The sequence below is a fragment of the Schistocerca gregaria genome, chromosome 1 (assembly GCF_023897955.1).
Source record: "Schistocerca gregaria isolate iqSchGreg1 chromosome 1, iqSchGreg1.2, whole genome shotgun sequence".
Taxonomy (NCBI): domain Eukaryota; kingdom Metazoa; phylum Arthropoda; class Insecta; order Orthoptera; family Acrididae; genus Schistocerca; species Schistocerca gregaria.
Genome location: NC_064920.1, coordinates 194,474,137 through 194,497,646, shown reverse-complemented (window position 1 = coordinate 194,497,646; position 23,510 = coordinate 194,474,137). Strand labels below are relative to the sequence as shown.

General features: G+C 47.1%; 1 protein-coding gene across 1 annotated transcript in view; it reads right to left on the bottom strand.

Annotated features, from left to right (window-relative positions):
• LOC126337358 (uncharacterized) overlaps window positions 1–22,704 on the bottom strand; it is a 73,424-nt gene extending 50,720 nt beyond the window's left edge. Inside the window, exons 1-2 of the mRNA XM_050001465.1 lie at window positions 22,593–22,704; window positions 10,704–10,849 (exon numbers count right to left, since the gene is read on the bottom strand). Coding sequence (XP_049857422.1) covers window positions 10,704–10,849; window positions 22,593–22,704 — 258 coding nt within the window. The remainder of the gene's footprint in view (window positions 1–10,703; window positions 10,850–22,592) is intronic.
• Between the last annotated feature and the right edge of the window lie 806 nt (window positions 22,705–23,510).

Below are 23,510 nucleotides of genomic sequence, written 5' to 3'. Positions count from 1 at the left end.
TATTTCTTCTCCATGGATTTTAATACCTACTCCGAATTTTTCTTTTGTTTCCTTTACTGCTTGCTCAATATACATATTGAATAAAATCGGGGAGAGACTACAACCCTACCTCACTCCCTTCCCAACCACTGCTTCCCTTTCATGACTCTCGACTCTTATAACGGCCATCTGGTTTTTGTAGAAATTGTAAATAGCCTTTCGCTCCCTGTATTTTACCCCTGCCACCTTTAGAATTTGAAAGAGAGTATTGCAGTCAACATTGTCAAAAGCTTTCTCTATGTCTACAAATGCTAGAAACGTAGGTTTGTCTTTCCTTAATCTTTCTTCTAAGATAAGTCGTAAGGTCAGTATTGCCTCACGTGTTCCAACATTTCTACGGAATCCAAACTGATCTTCCCCGAGGTCGGCTTCTACCAGTTTTTCCATTCGTCTGTAAAGAATTCGTGTTCGTATTTTGCAGCCGTGACTTATTAAACTGATAGTTCGGTAATTTTCACATCTGTCAACACCTGCTTTCTTTGGGATTGGAATTATTATATTCTTCTTGAAGTCTGAGGGTATTTCGCCTGTTTCATACATCTTGCTCACCAGATGGTAGAGTTTTGTCAGGACTGGCTCTCCCAAGGCCGTCAGTAGTTCCAATGGAATGTTGTCTACTCCTGGGGCCTTGTTTCGACTCAGGTCTTTCAGTGCTCTGTCAAACTCTTCACGCAGTATCGTATCTCCAATTTCATCTTCATCTATATCCTCTTCCATTTCCATAATATTGTCCTCAAGTACATCGCCCTTGTATACACCCTCTATATACTCCTTCCATCTTTCTGCTTTCCCCTCTTTGCTTAGTACTGGGTTTCCATCTGAGCTCTTGATATTCATACAAGTGGCTCTCTTATCTCCAAAGGTGTCTTTAATTTTCCTGTAGGCAGTATCTATCTTACCCCTAGTGAGATAAGCCTCTACATCCTTACATTTGTCATCTAGCCATGCCTGCTTAGCCATTTTGCGCTTCCTGTCGATCTCATTTTTGAGACGTCTGTATTACTTTTTGCCTGCTTCATTTACTGCATTTTTATATTTTCTCCTTTCATCAATTAAATTCAATATTTCTTCTGTCACCCAAGAATTTCTACTAGCTTTCGTCTCTTTACCTACTTGATCCTCTGCTGCCTTCACTACTTCATCCATCAGAGCTACCCATTCTTCTTCTACTGTATTTGTTTCCCACATTTCTTTCAATTGTTCCCTTATGCTGTCCCTGAAACTCTGTACAACCTCTGGTTTAGTCAGTTTATCCAGGTCCCATCTCCTTAAATTCCCACCTTAATAAACCACGGAATAATGTAGATAGAGAGGTAAACATTGACACACATACTTGGAATGATATGGGGTTTTATTAGAACAAAAAAAACAAAGTTCACAAAATGTCCGACAGATGGCGCTGGACAGCAAAATGTCAGTGACTGTGGATGACAATCGTGTATAAAAGGAGCTGTCATGAGAGAGAGAATCAGATGAACCTACAGCCGCAGTCTGTTGACATTACCTGAAAAGGCGCTTTATGTGCAGCTGTATTATCAGAATGGGGAATGTGCTAGTTCAACGTTACGATTCTATCGCCATAGGAAGGGGATTCGAACGGGTAAAGGTCCGTTGACAAATGCAGCTGTGGCGAGAATGATTTCGAAGTTCGAAGCCACGGGTTGTTTAGACGATAGTCCTGCAGTGGCCGACCGAGCACAGGGCGTAATGCTGCTGAGACAGTTCAGGAAGAAATGGAGACTGTAGCGGTTTCGTCTATGCACGGGGAAGTCAGCGCCCGTGCAGCCTCATGTTGCACCGGCATTCCATACACTACTCTTTGGTTGGCACTTAGGCGCACCCTCCGATGCTATCCGTACAAAATCCATCGGCATCATGAACTGTTACCTGGCGATTTAGTGAAGCGGAGGGCATCTGCGGTGTGGGCGTTTCAAAAGATGGCGGAAGATGACAATTGGTTGAGTAACGTGTTGGGGACCGACGAAGCTCATTTCACGCTCCGAGGGTCTGTCAACGCCACAACTGCAGAATTTGGGCTACCGAAAGTCCTAGAGTTGTCGTGGGAACTTCATTGCACGACGAGAAAGTCACGGTATGGGTTGGATTTACCACATCTACCGTTATCGGGCCTTTCTCTTCGAGGAAATGCGTGATTCTGGTTTTGTAACTGCTACCTTGACGGGTGAGAGGTACGCCGATATGTTACAGAATCGCATCATCCCCAGCCTGGCTGATAAATACCTGCTGGAACGTACGATGTTTATGCAGGATGTCTCTCCACCCCATATTCCTAGATGCGTGAAAGATCTCTTGCGCGCGTCGTTTGGTGATAACCGGGTGCTCAGCCGCCACATTCGTCATGCTTGGCCTCCCAGGTCCCCAGACCTCAGTCCGTGCGATTATTGGCTTTGGGGTTACCTGAAGTCGCAAGTGTGTTGTGATGGACCGACATCTCTAGGGATGCTGAAAGACAACATACGACGCCAATGCCTCACCATAACTCCGGACATGCTTTACAGTGCTCTTTACAACATTATTCCTCGACTAGAGATATTGTTGAGGAATTGTGGCGGACATATTGAGCATTTCCTGTAATGATTATCATCTTTGCTTTGTCATACTTTGTTATCCTAATTATTGCTATTCTGATCAGATGAAGCGCCATCTGTCGGACATTTTTTGAACTTTTGTATTTTTTGGTTCTAATAAAACACCATGTCATTCCAAGCATGTGTGTCAATTTCTCTATCTACATGATTTATTCAGTTTTCAAATTTATACTGACTTTTTGATCACCCGGTTCATTGAAGCGCCAAGAATTTTTGATTCCGTATTCAAATACAGAGATATGTAAACAGACAGAATATGGCGCTGCGGTCGGTAACGCCTATATAAGAGAAAACGTGTCTTGCGCCGTTATTATATCGGTTACTGCTGCTGCAATGGCAGGTTATCAAGATTTAGGTGAGTTTGAACGTGGTGTTATAGTTGGCGCACGACCGATCGAACACAGCATCTCCCAGGTAGCGATGAAGTGGGGATTTTTCCGCACGAAAATTTCGCGACTATACCGTGAATATGAAATCCTGTAAAACATCAAATCTTCGACAACGCTGCGGCCAGGAAAAGATTCTGCAAGAACCGGACCAACGACGACTGAAGAGAATCGTTCATCGTGACAGAAGTGAAACCCTTCCACAAATTGCTCGGCCATCACCAAGTGTCAGAGTGCGAACCGTTCAACGATACATCATCGATATGGGCTTTCGGAGCCGAAATCCCACTCGTGTACCCCTGATGACTGCACGACACAAAGCTTTGCGCCTCACCTGAGCCTGTCAACACCGACTTTGGACTGTTGATGACTGGAAAAATGTTGCCTGATCGGACGAGTCTTGTTTCAAATTGCATCGTGCTGATAGACGTGTACGAGTGCGGAGACAACCTCATGAATCCAAGGACCGTGCACATCAGCGGGGACTGTTCAAGCTGGTGTGGGCGTGTCCAGGTGGGGTGATATGGGACCAGTGATACATCTACACTCCTGGAAATGGAAAAAATAACACATTGACACCGGTGTGTCAGACCCACCATACTTGCTCCGGACACTGCAAAAGGGCTGTACAAGCAATGATCACACGCACGGCACAGCGGACACACCAGGAACCGCGGTGTTGGCCGTCGAATGGCGCTACCTGCGCAGCATTTGTGCACCGCCGCCGTCAGTGTCAGCCAGTTTGCCGTGGCATACGGAGCTCAATCGCAGTCTTTAACACTGGTAGCATGCCGCGACAGCGTGGACGTGAACCGTATGTGCAGTTGACGGACTTTGAGCGAGGGCGTATAGTGGGCATGCGGGAGGCCGGGTGGACGTACCGCCGAATTGCTCAACACGTGGGGCGTGAGGTCTCCACAGTACATCGATGTTGTCGCCAGTGGTCGGCGGAAGGTGCACGTGCCCGTCGACCTGGGACCGGACCGCAGCGACGCACGGATGCACGCCAAGACCATAGGATCCTACGCAGTGCCGTAGGGGACCGCACCGCCACTTCCCAGCAAATTAGGGACACTGTTGCTCCTGGGGTATCGGCGAGGACCATTCGCAACCGTCTCCATGAAGCTGGGCTACGGTCCCGCACACCGTTAGGCCGTCTTACGCTCACGCCCCAACATCGTGCAGCCCGCCTCCAGTGGTGTCCCGACAGGCGTGAATGGAGGGACGAATGGAGACGTGTCGTCTTCAGCGATGAGAGTCGCTTCTGCCTTGGTGCCAATGATGGTTGTATGCCGTGCAGGTGAGCGCCACAATCAGGACTGCATACGACCGAGGCACACAGGGCCAACACCCGGCATCATGGTGTGGGGAGCGATCTCCTACACTGGCCGTACACCTCTGGTGATCGTCGAGGGGACACTGAATATTGCACGGTACATCCAAACCGTCATCGAACCCATCGTTCTACCATTCCTAGACCGGCAAGGGAACTTGCTGTTCCAACAGGACAATGCACGTCCGCATGTATCCCGTGCCACCCAACGTGCTCTAGAAGGTGTAAGTCAACTACCCTGGCCAGCAAGATCTCCGGATCTGTCCCCCATTGAGCATGTTTGGGGACTGGATGAAGCGTCGTCTCACGCGGTCTGCACGTCCAGCACGAACGCTAGTCCAACTAAGGCGCCAGGTGGAAATGGCATGGTAAGGCGTTCCACAGGACTACATCCAGCATCTCTACGATCGTCTCCATGGGAGAATAGCAGCCTGCATTGCTGCGAAAGGTGCATATACACTGTACTAGTGCCGACATTGTGCATGCTCTGTTGCCTGTGTCTATGTGCCTGTGGTTCTGTCAGTGTGATCATGTGATGTATCTGACCCCAGGAATGTATCAATAAAGTTTCCCCTTCCTGGGACAATGAATTCACGGTGTTCTTATTTCAATTTCCAGGAGTGTATTTGTACAGTGGTAGAAGCACTCACTTAATAAACTGAAAATAACTCCACTATATAAACACTAGTTCAGTGAAGTCATTTCTGGAGCAACGCACATACTCAGCAAACGACGTATGGTGCCTGTAGATAGGAAAACGACTGTCTAAAGGCCTCTGTACGATTCCTAACTTCTCGCTTCTCAACTTCATAGTTCTTACGCGAAATGTACATTGGTAGCAGAATCGTTCCTCAGTCAGCCACAAATCCTGGTTCTCTCAGTTTCCGTAATAGGCCTTGTGAAAAGAGTGTTCTTTTCCCTCCAGAGATTCTAACTACAGTTCACGAAGCATTTCCGTAATACTTGCCTGCTGATCGAACCTACCGGTAACAAATTAAGCAGTACACCTTTGAATTACTTCTATTGCCTCCTTTAATACGTAGTGCGTATCCCAAGCACTCGAAGAATACTCATGAAAGGGTTGCACGAACGAGCGATATGCCGTCCCCTTTATGATGAGCAACACTTTCCCAAAATTCTCCCAACGAACCGAAGTAGAGCATTCGCTTCCCTATTACCAACCTGACGTACTCGTTCCATTTCATGTCGATTTGCAACATTACGCCTAGACATTTAATCGAAATGACTGGGTCATCCGCATTAACTAACATTTTTATGCATTTAGAGCAATGTGTCATTCATCACACCAACTAGAAATTTTGTCTAAGTCAGCTTGTATATTCCTATAGTCACTGAACGTTGATATCCTTCACAGCGTCATCAGCTCTGTCCCTCATGTTATTTATATACATGGAGCATAAAAGCGGTCCTATAACACTTCACTGGGGCATTACTGACGAAAGTCTTGTTCCTGGTGAACACACGTCGTAGAAGAGAACGTGCTCAGGTGTATTCCTTAAAAAGTCCTCGAGCCAACTACATATCTGGGAACCTAAACCGCATGCTCGGGCCTTCGTCAACAATCTATAGTGGGACACCGTGTCAAATGCTTTTCGGAAATATGGAATCTGCCTGTTCACTCCATCCATGATTTGTAGGATATCATGTGAGAAAACGACAAGTTCAACTTCGCACGAACGATACTTTCTAAATCCGTGCTGGTTTGTAGACAGAAGCTTTGTTGTCTCAAGGAAATTTATTATTTGTTTTAGAGCCCTGTAGTAAACTGATCTTAAAGATATTCGTCTGTAATTTTAACCTTCTTATATACAAGAGTCACGTGCGGTTTTTCCCAGTCGCTTGGGACTTTTTGCTGGGTGAGCTATTTGAGATAAGTTCAGGCTAAGCAGTGGCCAATTCCGTACAGTAATCTCTGTAAAATCGAATTGGGATCCCATATGGACCTGGGTACCTTACATGTTTTCCACTTTTTCAGCTGTTTCCGGTTTCGTCTACTTATATAAGAGAACTGGACAAGAAATAAGAAGATATAATCTGTTTGTAAACTGAAAAGCGAGCAGCGCTCGTCGGGGGATAAAGTCGCCTTCTCAGAATAACGCTGTAACTGCCGTACGGGATGACTAACAATCGATTTCCACTGTAGCAGTATAGAACAGTAAGCAGAGATTTACGCAGAATACGACCACGGACTTTTCTGATGTGTGTATTGTTAGCAACTCATTTCTGTGTTCAATGTAGAGATAGCACACTTTGTGGAAAATATACATCCACTTCCAGATGTGTCTGTACAGTACGTCGCCAGTGACACATAAGGCGATCGGCGGAAGAATCTGAATAATTTTGTGGAACAACCTGTAGTCGTCTTTGTGATGCAGTGACAAATAAATAATGGGTTATTGCCTTCTCGCACTTCAGTTTGCACACCTATGAAGAATGGAAGTGCGTGAGAATAATATGGCAACATATGTTCCCCCACTCTTCTAACAAGGGAAACTCCCCATCGCACTCCTCCCCCATCAATAAGTTAACACAGATTAAGCATGAAAAGCGGAAGGTGCACTGACTTGTGAAAAAAAAGCGAAATAGAAACAACGAACGGTCCAAGGACAGGAAGTCCAATATAGAGGGTCCTGAGACAGCAGTGGAGTCGTGGTTAAGTGGTCACAGTGTTTGAGTACCAAGCGGGAGAGTGGTCTCCAAACCTCCCTAGTGCTTTTTTCCCCGCTGTTCGCTTTATTCAAATTTGAGTATTTGAGTCTGTGTTGTGCTGTAACGTCCGTTTGGAACAGCGAGGTCTAAAGTAGGGCCCTATAATGAAATTGATTCTGCACAACTACTACACTCCTGGAAATTGAAATAAGAACACCGTGAATTCATTGTCCCAGGAAGGGGAAACTTTATTGACACATTCTTGGGGTCAGATACATCACATGATCACACTGACAGAACCACAGGCACATAGACACAGGCAACAGAGCATGCACAATGTCGGCACTAGTACAGTGTATATCCACCTTTCGCAGCAATGCACGCTGCTATTCTCCCATGGAGACGATCGTAGAGATGCTGGATGAAGTCCTGTGGAACGGCTTGCCATGCCATTTCCATCTGGCGCCTCAGTTGGACCAGCGTTCGTGCTGGACGTGCAGACCGCGTGAGACGACGCTTCATCCAGTCCCAAACATGCTCAATGGGGGACAGATCCGGAGAACTTGCTGGCCAGGGTAGTTGACTTACACCTTCTAGAGCACGTTGGGTGGCACGGGATACATGCGGACGTGCATTGTCCTGTTGGAACAGCAAGTTCCCTTGCCGGTCTAGGAATGGTAGAACGATGGGTTCGATGACGGTTTGGATGTACCGTGCACTATTCAGTGTCCCCTCGACGATCACCACAGGTGTACTGCCAGTGTAGGAGATCGCTCCCCACACCATGATGCCGGGTGTTGGCCATGTGTGCCTCGGTCGTATGCAGTCCTGATTGTGGCGCTCACCTGCACGGCGCCAAACACGCATACGACCATCATTGGCACCAAGGCAGAAGCGACTCTCATCGCTGAAGACGACACGTCTCCATTCGTCCCTCCATTCACGCCTGTCGCGACACCACTGGAGGCGGGCTGAACGATGTTGGGGCGTGAGCGGAAGACGGCCTAACGATGTGGAGGACCGTAGCCCAGCTTCATGGAGACGGTTGCGAATGGTCCTCGCCGATACCCCAGGACCAACAGTGTCCCTAATTTGCTGGGAAGTGGCGGTGTGGTCCCCTACGGCACTGCGTAGGATCCTACGGTCTTGGCGTGCATCCGTGCGTCGCTGCGGTCCGGTCCCAAGTCGACGGGCACGTGCACCTTAAGCCGACCACTGGCGACAACATCGATGTACTGTGGAGACCTCACGCCCCACGTGTTGAGCAATTTGGCGGTACGTCCACCCGGCCTCCCGCATGCCCACTATACGCCCTCGCTCAAAGTCCGTCAACTGCACATACGGTTCACGTCCACGCTGTCGCGGCATGCTACCAGTGTTAAAGACTGCGATGGAGCTCCGTATGCCACGGCAAACTGGCTGACACTGACGGCGGCGGTGCACAAATGCTGCGCAGCTAGCGCCATTCGACGGCCAACACCTCGGTTCCTGGTGTGTCCGCTGTGCCGTGCGTGTGATCATTGCTTGTACAGCCCTCTCGCAGTGTCCGGAGCAAGTATGGTGGGTCTGACACACCGGTGTCAATGTGTTCTTTTTTCCATTTCCAGGAGTGTAGGTATAACTAGCCATTTCAGCAGACGACACCACTGTTTACTACTTCAGCAACACACTCAGCATTATAGAACTCTACATTCAATCAACTGGTCACTGACGTCACCGACGTGGTTGGTGGCTGATCTATGCGAAACTGCTTGATGTGCGGGCACCACAAGTAGCCGATACTAAATAGAAAGTACCTGATGCGAAACTGGCCTTACGGCAAAAAGTGTGGTAAAGTCTGGCGCTGTCTGCGACGCCTTGTCACGGTTCGCGCGGTTCCCTCCGTCGGAGGTTAGAGTCCTCCATCGGGCATGTGTGTGTGTGTGTGTGTGTGTGTGTGTGTGTGTGTGTGTGTGTGTGTGTGTTGAAAACCCACCACTGTGGAATGGTGCGCTTTATACCACAAATTTACATAACCTAGGTCCGCTGGACCCTGTGCCCTATGCTGCAGTGCGATCGAATTAGATTGGGTCGTAATCGATTACATTTTGTTGGAATTCAGAGAATGCATTATTGGCACACCTACACATTGTTGTTAGTGCAGAAAATATATTGTTACAACTCGCAACTCTGTTCAACTGCCAGATAGCGTACCCCTGTGCCGTGTAACATAGCGAAATATTGTAGTGGATTATTCTGAGTATGTGAAGCAATTTAGTAAAGTTGTAGGAGTTTGACACTAAACAATAAAATGAACATCACTTAAATTCCTATAGTCAACAGGAGATGAGAGTAATGAGGATATTTCTTCATATTATTTTTTCAGATAGAACGTGAGAATATACATCTAAAAAAAGGAGCAAGAAAGAAGATAGCGTTTGCTTATGAAGCCCAGATTTTAAAACACTTGTCAATCAATGGCTAGCTGATGAAGTACTGCTTCAGACGAAAACCATGAAATTCTTCCTCGGGCCGCGGCATGCTACTCTTTGAGCGAAGAACAAAGTGGTGCTGCTGACAATGATGAGGATGATGACGGCCACGTAGGAAGTAATGCCTCTGGACAAGTAAGCAGTGTAAATCCTAACATATATATTGCTCCAAATGGTATGCAATGGAGTAAGTGCCTCCCCCCCCCCCCCCCCCCCAAGGGTCTGGTTGGTTGGGTTGCCATCGCATCGAGAGGGTTAGGCCGACTGCCTGTCTCCGTGGGAGGTTTGAGTCCTCCATCGGGCGTGTGTGTGTGTGTGTGTGTGTGTGTGTGTGTGTGTGTGTGTGTGTGTGTGTGCGTGTGTGTGTGTGTGTGTGTGTGTGTGTTGTCCTTAGCGTAAGTTAGTTTAAGTTATTAAGTAGTGCGTAAGCTTAGGGACCGATGACCTCAGCAATTTGGTCCCGTAAGACGTTACCACAGATTTCCATTTCCAAAAAGTCTGGCCCCCCGGCTAGCCGCGCGGTCTAACGCACTGTGTGCCCGGTCCCCGGCACGAATCCACCGGGCGGATTAGTGTCGAATTCCGGTGTGCCGGCCAGCCTGTGGGTGGTTTTTAGGCGGTTTTCCATCATCCTCGGAGAATGCGGGCTGGTTTCCCTTATCCCGCCTCAGTTCACTATGTCGGCGGTTGCTGCTCATACACTGCCTCCATGTACGCTTACACCATAATTATTCTACCACGCGAACATTTGGGTTCAAAATGCTTCAAATGGCTCTGAGCACTATGGGACTCAACTACTGTGTTCATTAGTCCCCTAGAACTTAGAACTACTTAAACCTAACTAACCTAAGGACATCACACACATACATGCCCGAGGCAGGCTTCGAACCTGCGACCGTAGCAGTCGCACGGTTCCGGACTGCGCGCCTAGAACCGCGAGACCACCACGGCCGGCGAACATTTGGGGCTACACTCGTCTGGTGTGAGGCGTTCCCAGAGGGAGGGGGGGGGGGGTCGACTAAGGACCGAACCGGATAATAACCCTGGGCGGGGCGGCGGTGGGGTGGGTGGACTGCTGTGGCCTGTTGTGGGGTTGTGAACCACTGAGGGCTTCGGCAGGACGAAGTCTCTCCGTCGTTTCTAGGTCCCCGGTTTAATACACAATACACACTAGTCAAGTGTGGGGGCAACTCACCGCATGCAGCACTCGCCGGTTATGAGGACAGTCGTAGTGCAGGAAGGTGAAGACGCTGCCGCCCAAGGGAATCCTGCCCACGGCGGGAGACAGCACCAACCAGGTGCTACGCTCCGCCAGCAGCAGGCGGGACAGCCGCACGCTGTCTGCAAGGGAACAGCCGCGACGTCAGCGTTCTACACGGGACACCGCGTACAATAAAACAGAAAGAATCATTACAACTACGAAGACGTCGGGCGTATCACTTTTATAGATTTCTTACCGCATATTGTTATTGTTGTTGTTACAGTCTTAAGCCAGAAGACTGGTTTGATGCGTCTCTCCTCGCTAGTCTGTCCTGTGCAAACGTATTCATCTCTGTGTAACTACTGCAACCTACACCGATTTGAACCCACATGCAGTATTCAAGCCTTGGTCTACCTCTACAGCTTTTACCTTCCACATTTCCCTCCTTTGCAAAACTGACTGTTCATTGTTTCAGGATGTATACTATCAAATCTATTCCTTCTTTAAGTCAAGTTGTGCAATAAATTTATTTTCCCACCGACTGGATCAGTACCTCATCATTAGTTACTCTATCTGCCTTAGTTACTCTATCTACCTGTCAAATTTTTTATGTTCTTCTTTAACACCACATTCCCGTACTGTTTATAAGTTCCATTTCCACATTTCACAAAAGTCTTCCTACTACATAAATTTTGTATTCAGTGTTAACATATTTGTGTTTTTCAGAAATGCTTTACTCCCTATTGACAACTGCATTTTGTATCCTCTTTTTTCTGCCAGAGTTATTTTTTTCTCTACCGAAATAGCAAATTTCGTCTATTATATATAGTGTCTAACTAGCTATTACCTACTGCTAGACTTAGCATATCACTGGTTTTCTTATGGTGAATGATGGTGAATAAGTAACTTTTTGTACATACACTCCTGGAAATTGAAATAAGAACACCGTGAATTCATTGTCCCAGGAAGGGGAAACTTTATTGACACATTCCTGGGGTCAGATACATCACATGATCACACTGACAGAACCACAGGCACATAGACACAGGCAACAGAGCATGCACAATGTCGGCACTAGTACAGTGTATATCCACCTTTCGCAGCAATGCACGCTGCTATTCTCCCATGGAGACGATCGTAGAGATGCTGGATGTAGTCCTGTGGAACGGCTTGCCATGCCATTTCCACCTGGCGCCTCAGTTGGACCAGCGTTCGTGCTGGACGTGCAGACCGCGTGAGACGACGCTTCATCCAGTCCCAAACATGCTCAATGGGGGACAGATCCGGAGATCTTGCTGGCCAGGGTAGTTGACTTACACCTTCTAGAGCACGTTGGGTGGCACGGGATACATGCGGACGTGCATTGTCCTGTTGGAACAGCAAGTTCCCCTGCCGATCTAGGAATGGTAGAACGATGGGTTCGATGACGGTTTGGATGTACCGTGCACTATTCAGTGTCCCCTCGACGATCACCAGAGGTGTACGGCCAGTGTAGGAGATCGCTTCCCACACCATTATGCCGGGTGTTGGCCCTGTGTGCCTCGGTCGTATGCAGTCCTGATTGTGGCGCTCACCTGCACGGCGCCAAACACGCATACGACCATTATTGGCACCAAGGCAGAAGCGACTCTCATCGCTGAAGACGACACGTCTCCATTCGTCCCTCCATTCGCGCCTGTCGCGACACCACTGGAGGCGGGCTGCACCATGTTGGGGCGTGAGCGGAAGACGGCCTAACTGTGTGCGGGACCGTAGCCCAGCTTCATGGAGACGGTTGCGAATGGTCCTCGCCGATACCCCAGGACCAACAGTGTCCCTAATTTGCTGGGAAGTGGCGGTGCGGTCCCCTACAGCACTGCGTAGGATCCTACGGTCTTGGCGTGCATCCGTGCGTTGCTGCGGTCCGGTCCCAGGTCGACGGGCACGTGCACCTTCCGCCGACCACTGGCGACAACATCGATGTACTGTGGAGACCTCACGCCCCACGTGTTCAGCAATTCGGCGGTACGTCCACCCGGCCTCCCGCATGCCCACTATACGCCCTCGCTCAAAGTCCGTCAACTGCACATACGGTTCACGTCCACGCTGTCGCGGCATGCTACCAGTGTTAAAGACTGCGATGGAGCTCCGTATGCCACGGCAAACTGGCTGACACTGACGGCGACGGTGCACAAATGCTGCGCAGCTAGCGCCATTCGACGGCCAACACCGAGGTTCCTGGTGTGGCCGCTGTACCGTGCGTGTGATCATTGCTTGTACAGCCCTCTCGCAGTGTCCGGAGCAAGTATGGTGGGTCTGACACACCGGTGTCAATGTGTTCTTTTTTCCATTTCCAGGAGTGTATATTAACGTCAGTTCCCTCCCAAGACAGCTTGTCACCCACAGTGGCCCTTGCGTGTCATAATCAAATGTAGCCCTTCTAAACGCCTCCCACGTCCTACATGTAAAAGCATGACGTCTCTCTGCTTTTCGCACAGGGTTCAAATGACGCCATCGTTGTGAGTCTTCATCTGTCTCAGAAAATACAAGAGGTGCGTGACACTCAATGGCTAAAACGCAATTAGATTGTGACTGTTAGCAAATGGTTCAAATGGCGCTGAGCACAATGGGACTTAACATCTGTGGTCATCAGTCCCCTAGAACTTAGAACTACTTAAACTTAACTAACCTAAGGATATCACACACATCCACGCCCGAGACAGGATTCGAATCTGCGAACGTAGTGGTCGCTCGACTCGAGACTGCAGCGCCTAGAACCGCACGGTCACTCCGGCCGGCAATACGTCTTGAAACTACTCCAGTCAGCACACCACTATCTGCTGGATATCTTGGAGAAAGGATGTCACGTTAGCATCATTTCCGCTATGGCAATCGATTCTACGATTTACTGTGTCGTCTGACAACACAAGCAGACGGTCTTAAACTCTTTTCTTCAGTAGTCGCTGACCTCTGTTGCCTTCTACGTATCCAAAGAGCATACTGACTGGTAGGGTGGCCAGCGTGCTGTCATGTTCTTTAATGTCTCTAACTAGCCTTCCTGGATACTGCGGCTATATTGCTGTCCAAAATGGGGCGAGCTGGGTCGATCCCCAGTGCTACTTTGCGATCCAGACTGCTTGTTCCTGCCACCACGACTCTTTCCATGCTCATGGAGAGCATTGTCCAGCAACGTGTGCTCCGGAATAAAAAGGTTTCAACAAATATATCTCAGAAAATCAGGCCACGGATCGATCCCCACGGATACCCCATCATAAACTTTGCTGTTACCTTCTATTTCCTCAAACGTCGATGATGATGTTTGGTTTGTGGGGCGCTCAACTGCGGGGTCATCACCGCCCGAACAAAGATCCAATTTTTACAAAGCCCAATTTTTGTGCAGAGTCCAGTCTAACCACTGTCACGAATGATGACGATGATGATGAAATGATGAGGACAACACAAACACCCAGTCCCCCGGCAGAGAAAATCCCCAACCCAGCCGGAAATCGTCCCCGAGACACCGTGATTCAGAGGCAGCAACGCTAGCCCCTAGACCACGAGCTGCGGACGCCCTCAAACATCGCTGCACTATGCGACAACTGCAGTAGTCGCAGTGGTTTGGAGACTACAACATCCATCCATCTAAATAAGCATAGATTAGAATAGCTTGTTACAGTATTGTGTGTCGAACACCAAAACAACAGACTGACCATAATGGGTGCAGGTATAAGCGACCACGGTTCGGGCGCTTCTGAACCGCAAGAAGTCTACAGCCAGGGCCAGCACGTCGCTTTCCAGTGGAACTGGGGACGCCCAACAACTCGCCCCGAGCAGTAGCAGTGCAACCACCAGAGGAACCACCGCCATCTCAGACGACTGTCGGTGAGTGCCAAGCACTCCCAGGGCGCCTCCATGCGGCAACAATCAATGGTGAATTAGTCTCTTTGTGACACTGAAGTCCTTCGACGCCTGAAATGTGCAGCTGTTCGTGTTTGGCACGCAGCAGATACGGAGCCACCCCAGTGATTCTCGCGCGTTATTTGGAGGCAGCGCAACAGAAAACTCTGTGTTCCAGAAATCTCTTTCGACAATGACCCGGCCGCTCTGTATCGATGCCACTGCGAATAAATATCTAAGGTACCTTTCACTTCCGCACCTAATGAATACTGCAAATTGAACGTTCTGGTTACCGCTACTACTGTCAAATGGAATTAATTTGTGCTCACGCGCTGTTACTTCGATAATTATTCGGCAGGAGCACCACAAAGCCTTGATTCGTAATGCTCTATAGTTTAGCGGCCAACCGAAGACGTAGACGTAATTGATAATCGTTGCTTCAGTTTCAAATGCATGCTGTAACTGAGAAGGAACTCGATGTGAGTTTCGTTGTTCAATACTTTCCTCGGTCATCTAGACACCAAGCAAGATTTTAACCCTTTCGTGGATGATGGGATACAAATGCCCCATTAAAACAATACAGAATTTTGAGCGCTGTGACGTCGATATCTCTTATCTTTCTAGGATTAGCACGTAGCGAGGTTCTTTCGGAACTTGGAGAAAAATAATACGGATGGATAAATAGAAGGACGTGAGTGAACAAATGGGACGGCGTGCGTTTATAGCTAACGAACTGCGCCTGTTTTACGAAAATCAGATCAACTCACCATCCTCTCCATTCCAAGAATATCTGATGTAACTAACTGTATTTTCTTGTACATCACAGATATTGTTTTGAAACATTGCACAAAGTTACTGACAAGTCAATAAACTTATCGTAGTTTGTAGGGTGTATTTCATCTGCATAGTTCGTCGGCAAGACAGTAAAACAAACTGTAGCGCAGTAAGCTTGCAACTCGTACTGATGTGTTTCCGAGTCTACGGAGACTATGGATAGGATCTAATTAGTTCCTTAAGCACTGAAGAGTTTCGAACTATTTGCCGCATATATAACTTCAACAATATCCCCGATATTGATTTTGGAAAATTCGCGTTGTTCTTTAAGAAACAAATGGTTTTGCTTATTGTTTAATTTTCCTGATATATCGGCACAAACATCACTAAAGTTCTGGTGGTCATAATAGAGCCAGGGGGAGAACATCTAATCGACAGTTCACGGCCGGCTGGCGTGGCCGAGCGGTTCTAGGCGCTACAGTCTGGAACCGCGCGACCGCTATGGTCTCAGGTTCAAATCCTGCCTCGGGCATGGATGTGTGTGATGTCCTTAGGTTAGTTAGGTTTAAGTAGTTCTAAGTTCTAGGGGACTGATGACCACAGCAGTTAAGTACCATAAGTGCTCAGAGCCATTAGAACCATTTGATTTTGACACTTCACGGATTACGCTAATCCAAGACTGAAGTTTCTTTTTTGGCGTCGACCTGCTCGGTTGACGCCGTATCCAGGTTCACTTGTCTGCTGTAGTTGTTGGATGTCACTCTCAGTCGCTCATCTTTCCTCACTCTGTGCAGATCCTCCTCTCCGCTCATTCGCTGAGTCTGTTGCAGTACGCTCTAACTGTTTCTGTAATGAAATAAATTGGCTCAATACTAGTCGCTATGTTCTCATAGAACATTAAGTAATCAAGTAGACTCGCATATCGAGGCGGTAAAGATGCTGCTGTTAAAATAAATATTGCTATCAATGCTTTCCAGTGGCTTGTACCACGCTCTTCAAATGGTTCAAATGGCTCTGAGCACTATGAGATTTAACATCTGAGGTCATCAGTCCCCTAGAACTTGGAACTACTTAAACCTAACTAACCTAAGGACACCACACACATCCATGACCGAGGCAGGATGCGAACCTGCGACCGTAGCGGTCACGCGGTTCCAGACTGTAGCGCCTAGAACCGCGCGGCCACAACGGCCGGCCCACGCTCTTACATCACGTGTAACGAAAAGAAGATCCCAGCAACAGACCAGATGTATATCTGATCAAACGTTCTCGCACCCGCCGATTCTCGTTCAATTTTTCCCTTGTGCCAACGACATTCCTCATTTGATTTCAGTCATTTCGAAGTCAACTTCCTAACGACCACAAGGCTGAGTTTACTCCATAAGGCTCTGAATGTGTTTTACCTTGTGTAAATTCTACATCTACATCCTTATTCTGCACATCATTGTAAAATGTATTACAGAAGATACCTTTTTTTGGTACATACGTTACATTCACGGATGGAGCGTCTCCAGTATTTTCCTTCCGAATCTCTACAGAATACGGCAGTAGAATTGTTTTGGATATTTGTGGTAAGTTTCAATGGGTCCAAATTGCTGTAGTCATGTGCGCAGGACAACACACACACCCATGCACGAGGGAGGATTGAAATCTCCGACGGGGGAGAAGGAGGTGAGGGGGTGGGGGGTGGGGGCGGGGGTGGGGGGGGGGGGGAGACAGGCGAACCGTGGCAGTACTGTCCACCTTTGCGTACGAAATTTCTCCTATTTATTTCCAGTTCCTTGAACAGAAAACCTTTTGGAACAAGCAAAGGAATTTTCAACCAAATGGCAGTTTTCTGTTTTCCAACTCTGGCGGTGCTGTAACAAAGTGCCCTTGTACTTATGAAGTTATAAATGCTGATGCTGACAGACTAACTCACAGAGTATTTCTTTCTGTGAGAGTCTTATCGTAGTTTTCATTGCTTAGACATCATGCGACAACAGTAGGTAAAACACTTCAGGCCGGCCTGTGTGGCCGAGTGGTTCTAGACGCTTCAGTCTGTAACCGTGCGACCGCTGCGGCCGCAGGTAAAGAATCCAGCCTCGGGCATGGATGTGTGTGATGTGCTTAGGTTAGTTCGGTTTAAGTAGTTCTAGGGGACTGATGACCTCAGATGTTAAGTCCCATAGTGCTCAGAGCCATTTGAACCATTTTTAGAACACTTCAGTCGCACGGCTTCCGTCGAAACACTGGTCACTGGTGCAGTGCTGCGACGGCGTCCGCGCCACCCGCGCATCGCAGCCCAAACTCAAAATGCGCAGCCCCCTTTCATCCCCGAGGTTCTTGTCGCTACCACAAACCGCTGTCGCACTTTGGACAACGCACATTAAGTCATGGAATAAACCACTGCAACCTCATCTATCAAATAATCGTCATCGAAAGTGAGTTTCAGAACTGTTCAAAATGGTTCAAATGGCTCTGATCACTATGGAACTTAACTTCCGAGGTCACCAGTCCCCTAGAACTTAGAACTACTTAAACCTAACTAATGTAAGGACATCACCCACATCCACAATTCGAACCTGCGACCGTAGTGGTTGCGTGGTTCCAGACTGTAGCGCCTAGAACCGCTCGGCCACCTTAGCCGGCTTAGAACTCATCATCATCATCATTTAAGACTGATTATGCCTTTCAGCGTTCAGTCTAGAGCATAGCCCCCTTATAAAATTCCTCCTCGATCCCCTATTCAGTGCTAACATTGGTGCCTCTTCTGATGTTAAACCTATTACTTCAAAATCGTTCTTAACCGAACCCAGGTACCTTCTCCTTGGTCTGCCCCGACTCCTCCTACCCTCTACTGCTGAACCCATGAGTCTCTTGGGTAACCTTGCGTCTCCCATGCGTGTAACATGATCCCACCATCTAAGCCTGTTCGCCCTGACTGCTATATCTATAGAGCTCATTCCCAGTTTTTCTTTGATTTCCTCATTGTGGACACCCTCCTGCCATTGTTCCTATCTACTAGTACCTGCAATCATTCTAGCTACTTTCATACCGTAACCTCAACCTTGTTGATAAGGTAACCTGAATCCACCCAGCTTTCGCTCCCATACAACAAAGTTGGTCGAAAGATTGAACGGTGCACAGATAACTTAGTCTTGGTACTGACTTCCTTCTTGCAGAAGAGAGTAGATCGTAGCTGAGCGCTCACTGCATTAGCTTTGCTACACCTCGCTTCCACTTCTTTCACTATCTTGCCATCCTGTGAAAATATGCATCCTAAGTACTTGAAACCGTCCACCTGTTCTAACTTTGTTCCTCCTGTTTGGCACTCAATCCGTTTATATTTCTTTCCCACTGACATTACTTTCGTTTTGGATACGCTAATCTTCATACCATAGTCCTTACATTTCTGATCTAGCTCTGAAATATTACTTTGCAAACTTTCAATCGAATCTGCCATCACAACTAAGTCATCCGCATATGCAAGACGGCTTATTTTGTGTTCACATATTTTAATCTCACCCAGACAGTCTACTGTTTTCTACATATGATCCATAAATAATATGAACAACAGTGGCGACAGGTTGCAGCCTTGTCTTACCCCTGAAACTACTCTGAACCATGAACTCAATTTACCGTCAACTCTAACTGCTGCCTGACTATCCATGTAAAGACCTTTAATTGCTTGCAAAAGTTTGCCTCCTATTCCATAATCTCGTAGAACAGACAATAACTTCCTCCTAGGAACCCGGTCATATGCCTTTTCTAGATCTATAAAGTATAGATACAATTCCCTGTTCCACTCATAACACTTCTCCATTATTTGCCGTAAGCTAAAGATCTGGTCCTGACAACCTCTTAGAGGCCTAAATCCACACTGTTTTTCATCCAATTGGTCCTCAACTAATACTCGCACTTTCCTTTCAACAATACCTGAAAAGATTTTACCCACAACGCTGATTAAAGAGATACCTCTGTAGTTGTTACAATCTTTTCTGTTTCCATGTTTAAAGATTGGTGTGATTACTGCTTTTGTCCAGTCTGATGGAACCTGTCCCGTCTCCCAGGCCATTTCAATTATCCTGTGTAGCTATTTAAGACCTGACATTCCACTGTATTTTATGAGTTCCGATTTAATTTCATCCATCCCAGCTGCTTTATTGCACTGCAATCTATTGACCATTTTCTCCACTTCCTCAAATGTGATCCTATTTCCGTCATCATTCCTATCCCATTCTACCCCGAAATCTGAAACATTACTGATCGTATTTTCACCTACATTGAGCAACTCTTCAAAATATTCCCTCCATCTGCCCAAGGCATCCACAGGATTCACTAGCAGTTTTTCTGACCTGTCAAAATACTTGTCATTTCCTTCTTATCTCCCTTTCGAAGACTGCTAATTACATTCCAGAATGGTTTTCCAGCAGCTTGACCCATAGTCTCCAACCTGTTTCCAAAGTCTTCCCAAGATTTCTTCTTGGGTGCTGCAGTTATCTGTTGGGTTTTGTTTCTTTCTTCGACATAACTTTCTCTGTCTACCTGAGTTCTAGTATGTAGCCATTTTTGATACGCCTTCTTTTTCCTTTTACAGGCTGCCTTGACTGTGTCATTCCACCAAGCTGTTTGCTTCTTCCTGCTTTTACACACTACTGTTCCAAGACATTCTTTAGCCACTACTAGTACTGTGTCCGTATACCTTGTCCATTCCTTTTCCAATGACTGTAATTGACTACATTCAACTAACTGGTACCTTTCTGAGATCGCTGTTATGTACTTGTGCCTGATTTCCTTATCCTGAAGTTTCTCCACTCTTATCCTCCTACATATGGACGTGATCACCTGCACTTTCGGCCTCACAATCCCAACTTCACTGCAGATTAAATAATGATCAGTGTCATCAAAGAATCACCTGAATACACGTGTGTCCCTCACAGCCTTCCTGAATTCCTGATCTGTTATTATATAGTCAATGACAGATCTGGTTCCCCTGCCTTCCCAAGTATACTGGTGAATGTTCTTATGTTTAAAAAAAGGAGTTTGTGATTACTAAGCCCATACTGGCACAGAAATCCAAGAGTTGTTTCCCGTTCCTGTTGGCCTCCATATCCTCTGCATATTTACCCATAACCTTTTCATACCCTTCTGTTCGATTTCCAATCCTGGCGTTAAAATCACCCATGAGCAGAACACTGTCCTTGTCCTTTACTCTAACAACTACATCACTGAGTGCCTCATAAAAACTAACCATCTTATCTTGATCTGTCCCTTCACTATGCGAATATACTGACACAATCCTAATTTTCTTGCTAGACACTGTCAAATCTATCCACATCAGTCGTTCGTTTACATACCTTATTGCAACTACGCTGGGCTCCATTTCTTTCCTGATGTAAAGCCCTACACCCCATTGTGCTATTCCTGCTTTGACTCCTGACAGGTAGTCCTTGTATTCTCCCACTTCCTCTTCTTTCTCACCCCTTACCCGAATGTCACTAACAGCTAAAACGTCCAGCCCCATCTTACTTGCAGCCTCTGCCAGCTCTACCTTCTTCCCAGAGTAGCCCCCATTGATATTAATAGCTCCCCATCTCATTACCATTTGTTTGCCAAGTCGTATGTTAGGAGTCCCTGGTCTGTCAGTTTATGGTGGGACTCCGTCACCTCCAAAGGTCCGAGGCATTTTGCTCTGATTGTTGCCAGCATCATATTTAAAGTACCAGGGGAGCAGGTTGCTAGCCTTACTTGCCCTGAGTCCCATTGGGTATTACCCCTAACGGTTGAGGGACTAACCGGTGGATTTGGTAGTCTTTGCCGTATGAGCACAAAGGTGACCACGACTCAGAATATGTCCGAGATGTCCTGCCTTATTCCAAAGTAACTGGTTTCCCGACTGTCGAGACCACTTACTTGGCCACTCATACGTTGCCTGTGGTTCATGAACTAGGACATGACTACAGGAACCCACACCATTAACTGTCTTCAAATAATTAGTGGCTCGGTCAGTGACAGGTAAAACCTTATAAAACTTCTGGGAGTTTAATTCTAACAAATTCAATAATATTTTCTTAATGTCGTTCTTAATAAATCACCCAGATTTTTTTCTTCTCAGAAAAGAGGGTTATTACCAGTATCATATTTATCAATGCCTAATCTTGTTAGAAAGTGGGCAGTAACAGATATTAAAACATTTTCCAATGTGTATCTGTCCACACATCCGCTGTACATTCATATGCATTCAAGCATATGTCCTGGATAATGTATGGCATCATACTCGCCCAATTTTTTAATCGACTTGTCCTTTCAGTGATTCGTGATACTGCCGTAGGATGAGGCAAAATACTGGAGACGTCTACATGTGCCAATTCTGAACAAATGTTTACAAGCTGCTGACGTAAATACTGAAATCCTTCAACAAATATTAATGTAAATGGATGAAAATCTATGGTACTCATTTCTAAACATCGTTTTTTCAATTACCGTAGCTTTCAATGAAACTGGTAATGCTTTATAATTTATAGTTCGTCGTGTACTGTAGACATGTGCCTTCAGATGTGTGGTGGCGGGTCTTTAAGACAGGAGACCAGCCAACTTGCCACAGTTTATGTTGCCGGTTTCCTTATCAGTCACTAATGAAAACTCTCCCAAACATTGATAACACCGTTGTCTTTCGCACTGAGGATAAATGCTTTCGAATCAAGTTTTTCGCATTCATACTTTCCTTTATCTCAAGTTCGTATGCCCTAATCCAACAGCGGGCAATCGAAGGGCGCTTGCATAGCTGGATTAGACGGCTGGGCAATTCGGGTGTGAAATGCTTGAACAAACGACAAGAGGTCGAGTGCAGTTGTTCCTTCAGTCCAAAGCGGTTGCATTGACATCTACCGGGTTTTCAGGGAACAATATGCTAGAGTTAAAGCGAGCAGCCGGCCGGAGTGGACGAGCGGTTCTAGGCGCTACAGTCTGGAACCGCGAGACCGCTATGCTCGCAGGTTCGAATCCTGCCTCGGGCTTGGATGTGTGTGATGTCCTTACGTTAGTCAGGTTTAAGTATTTCTAAGTTCTAGGGGACTGATGACCTCAGAAGTTAAGTCCTGTAGTGCTCCGAGCCATTTGAATTTAAAGCGAGCATAAACGTCAAATACAGACCTCTACTTGTCGTAGCCAACCCTTCTGTCGTAACCAACACTGTCTCAGCCAGCTCTCCTGTACTTGCCAGCCTGCCGATGCCAATATCCGCTCACTCACTGGCCCTATCATGGCCAGCCAGCCCTCGTGATATGATTCCCAGCAGCCGCCACCACCGCACCCACATCCGTCTCCTCCGTGGACATCCCTGTATTGAGCTAGACATCCCCATGTGCTCCAAGATCCCATTGTACATACTTTTGGGCCTTGGTTGCATCACTATGGACTCTTCTCTGCCAGTCCAGCATCCACCAAAGCCTTCCCTATCACTGTTCCCCTATGTTGGCACGACTTACTTCTTTCATCGGCTTCCATTTTTTGTGTTCTTTTACTTATGGTCCTATAGTTCCAGTCTACTCTGGTGGCTGCTCGGCATCTTCTCCCTTGGATGCTGTGCCTCTCTTCGTCCAGCTCATTCTGCGCCACTTTCTTCCTATCTATTCTCTCCCTCCCCTTCTCTCTGTCGATCCCCTTCTCTATGTATCTCAGCCTTCCTCTACCCATGCCCATCTGCACATGTGGCTCATGCAAAACATTAAAGCAGGCTGATACTAATCCAATGCAACATGCCTATCACTGAGGAAGCTTACAGGTCGCAGGCTGGAAATATGTTTCATGGCCCTGACAAGTAGGCTGCCCAGCAAAGCAGGCGAGAACTACTTTCACACAACTTGCCTGTCATGCAGAGCTGCCTATATGCCATGGACTGAGACACACGATTTTGACCTTATCTCTGCTCCTATTGAAGATACCATAGACTGAAACACAAGTTTCTGACCTTATCTCCGTTCCTATTGGCGCTAGGAGGGTAAAAACACCACAGTTTTGATACTCATGAGGTTTGCCTTTCGTGAGTCAAATTTGATTAAAATCGATGCAGGGATTCAGCAGGAGATCTCAGACATACATACAGCCTGCCTTGTATATGTACTAGCCTTTTCTCTATTGTTTTGTCCACATAGCTGTTTGACACATATA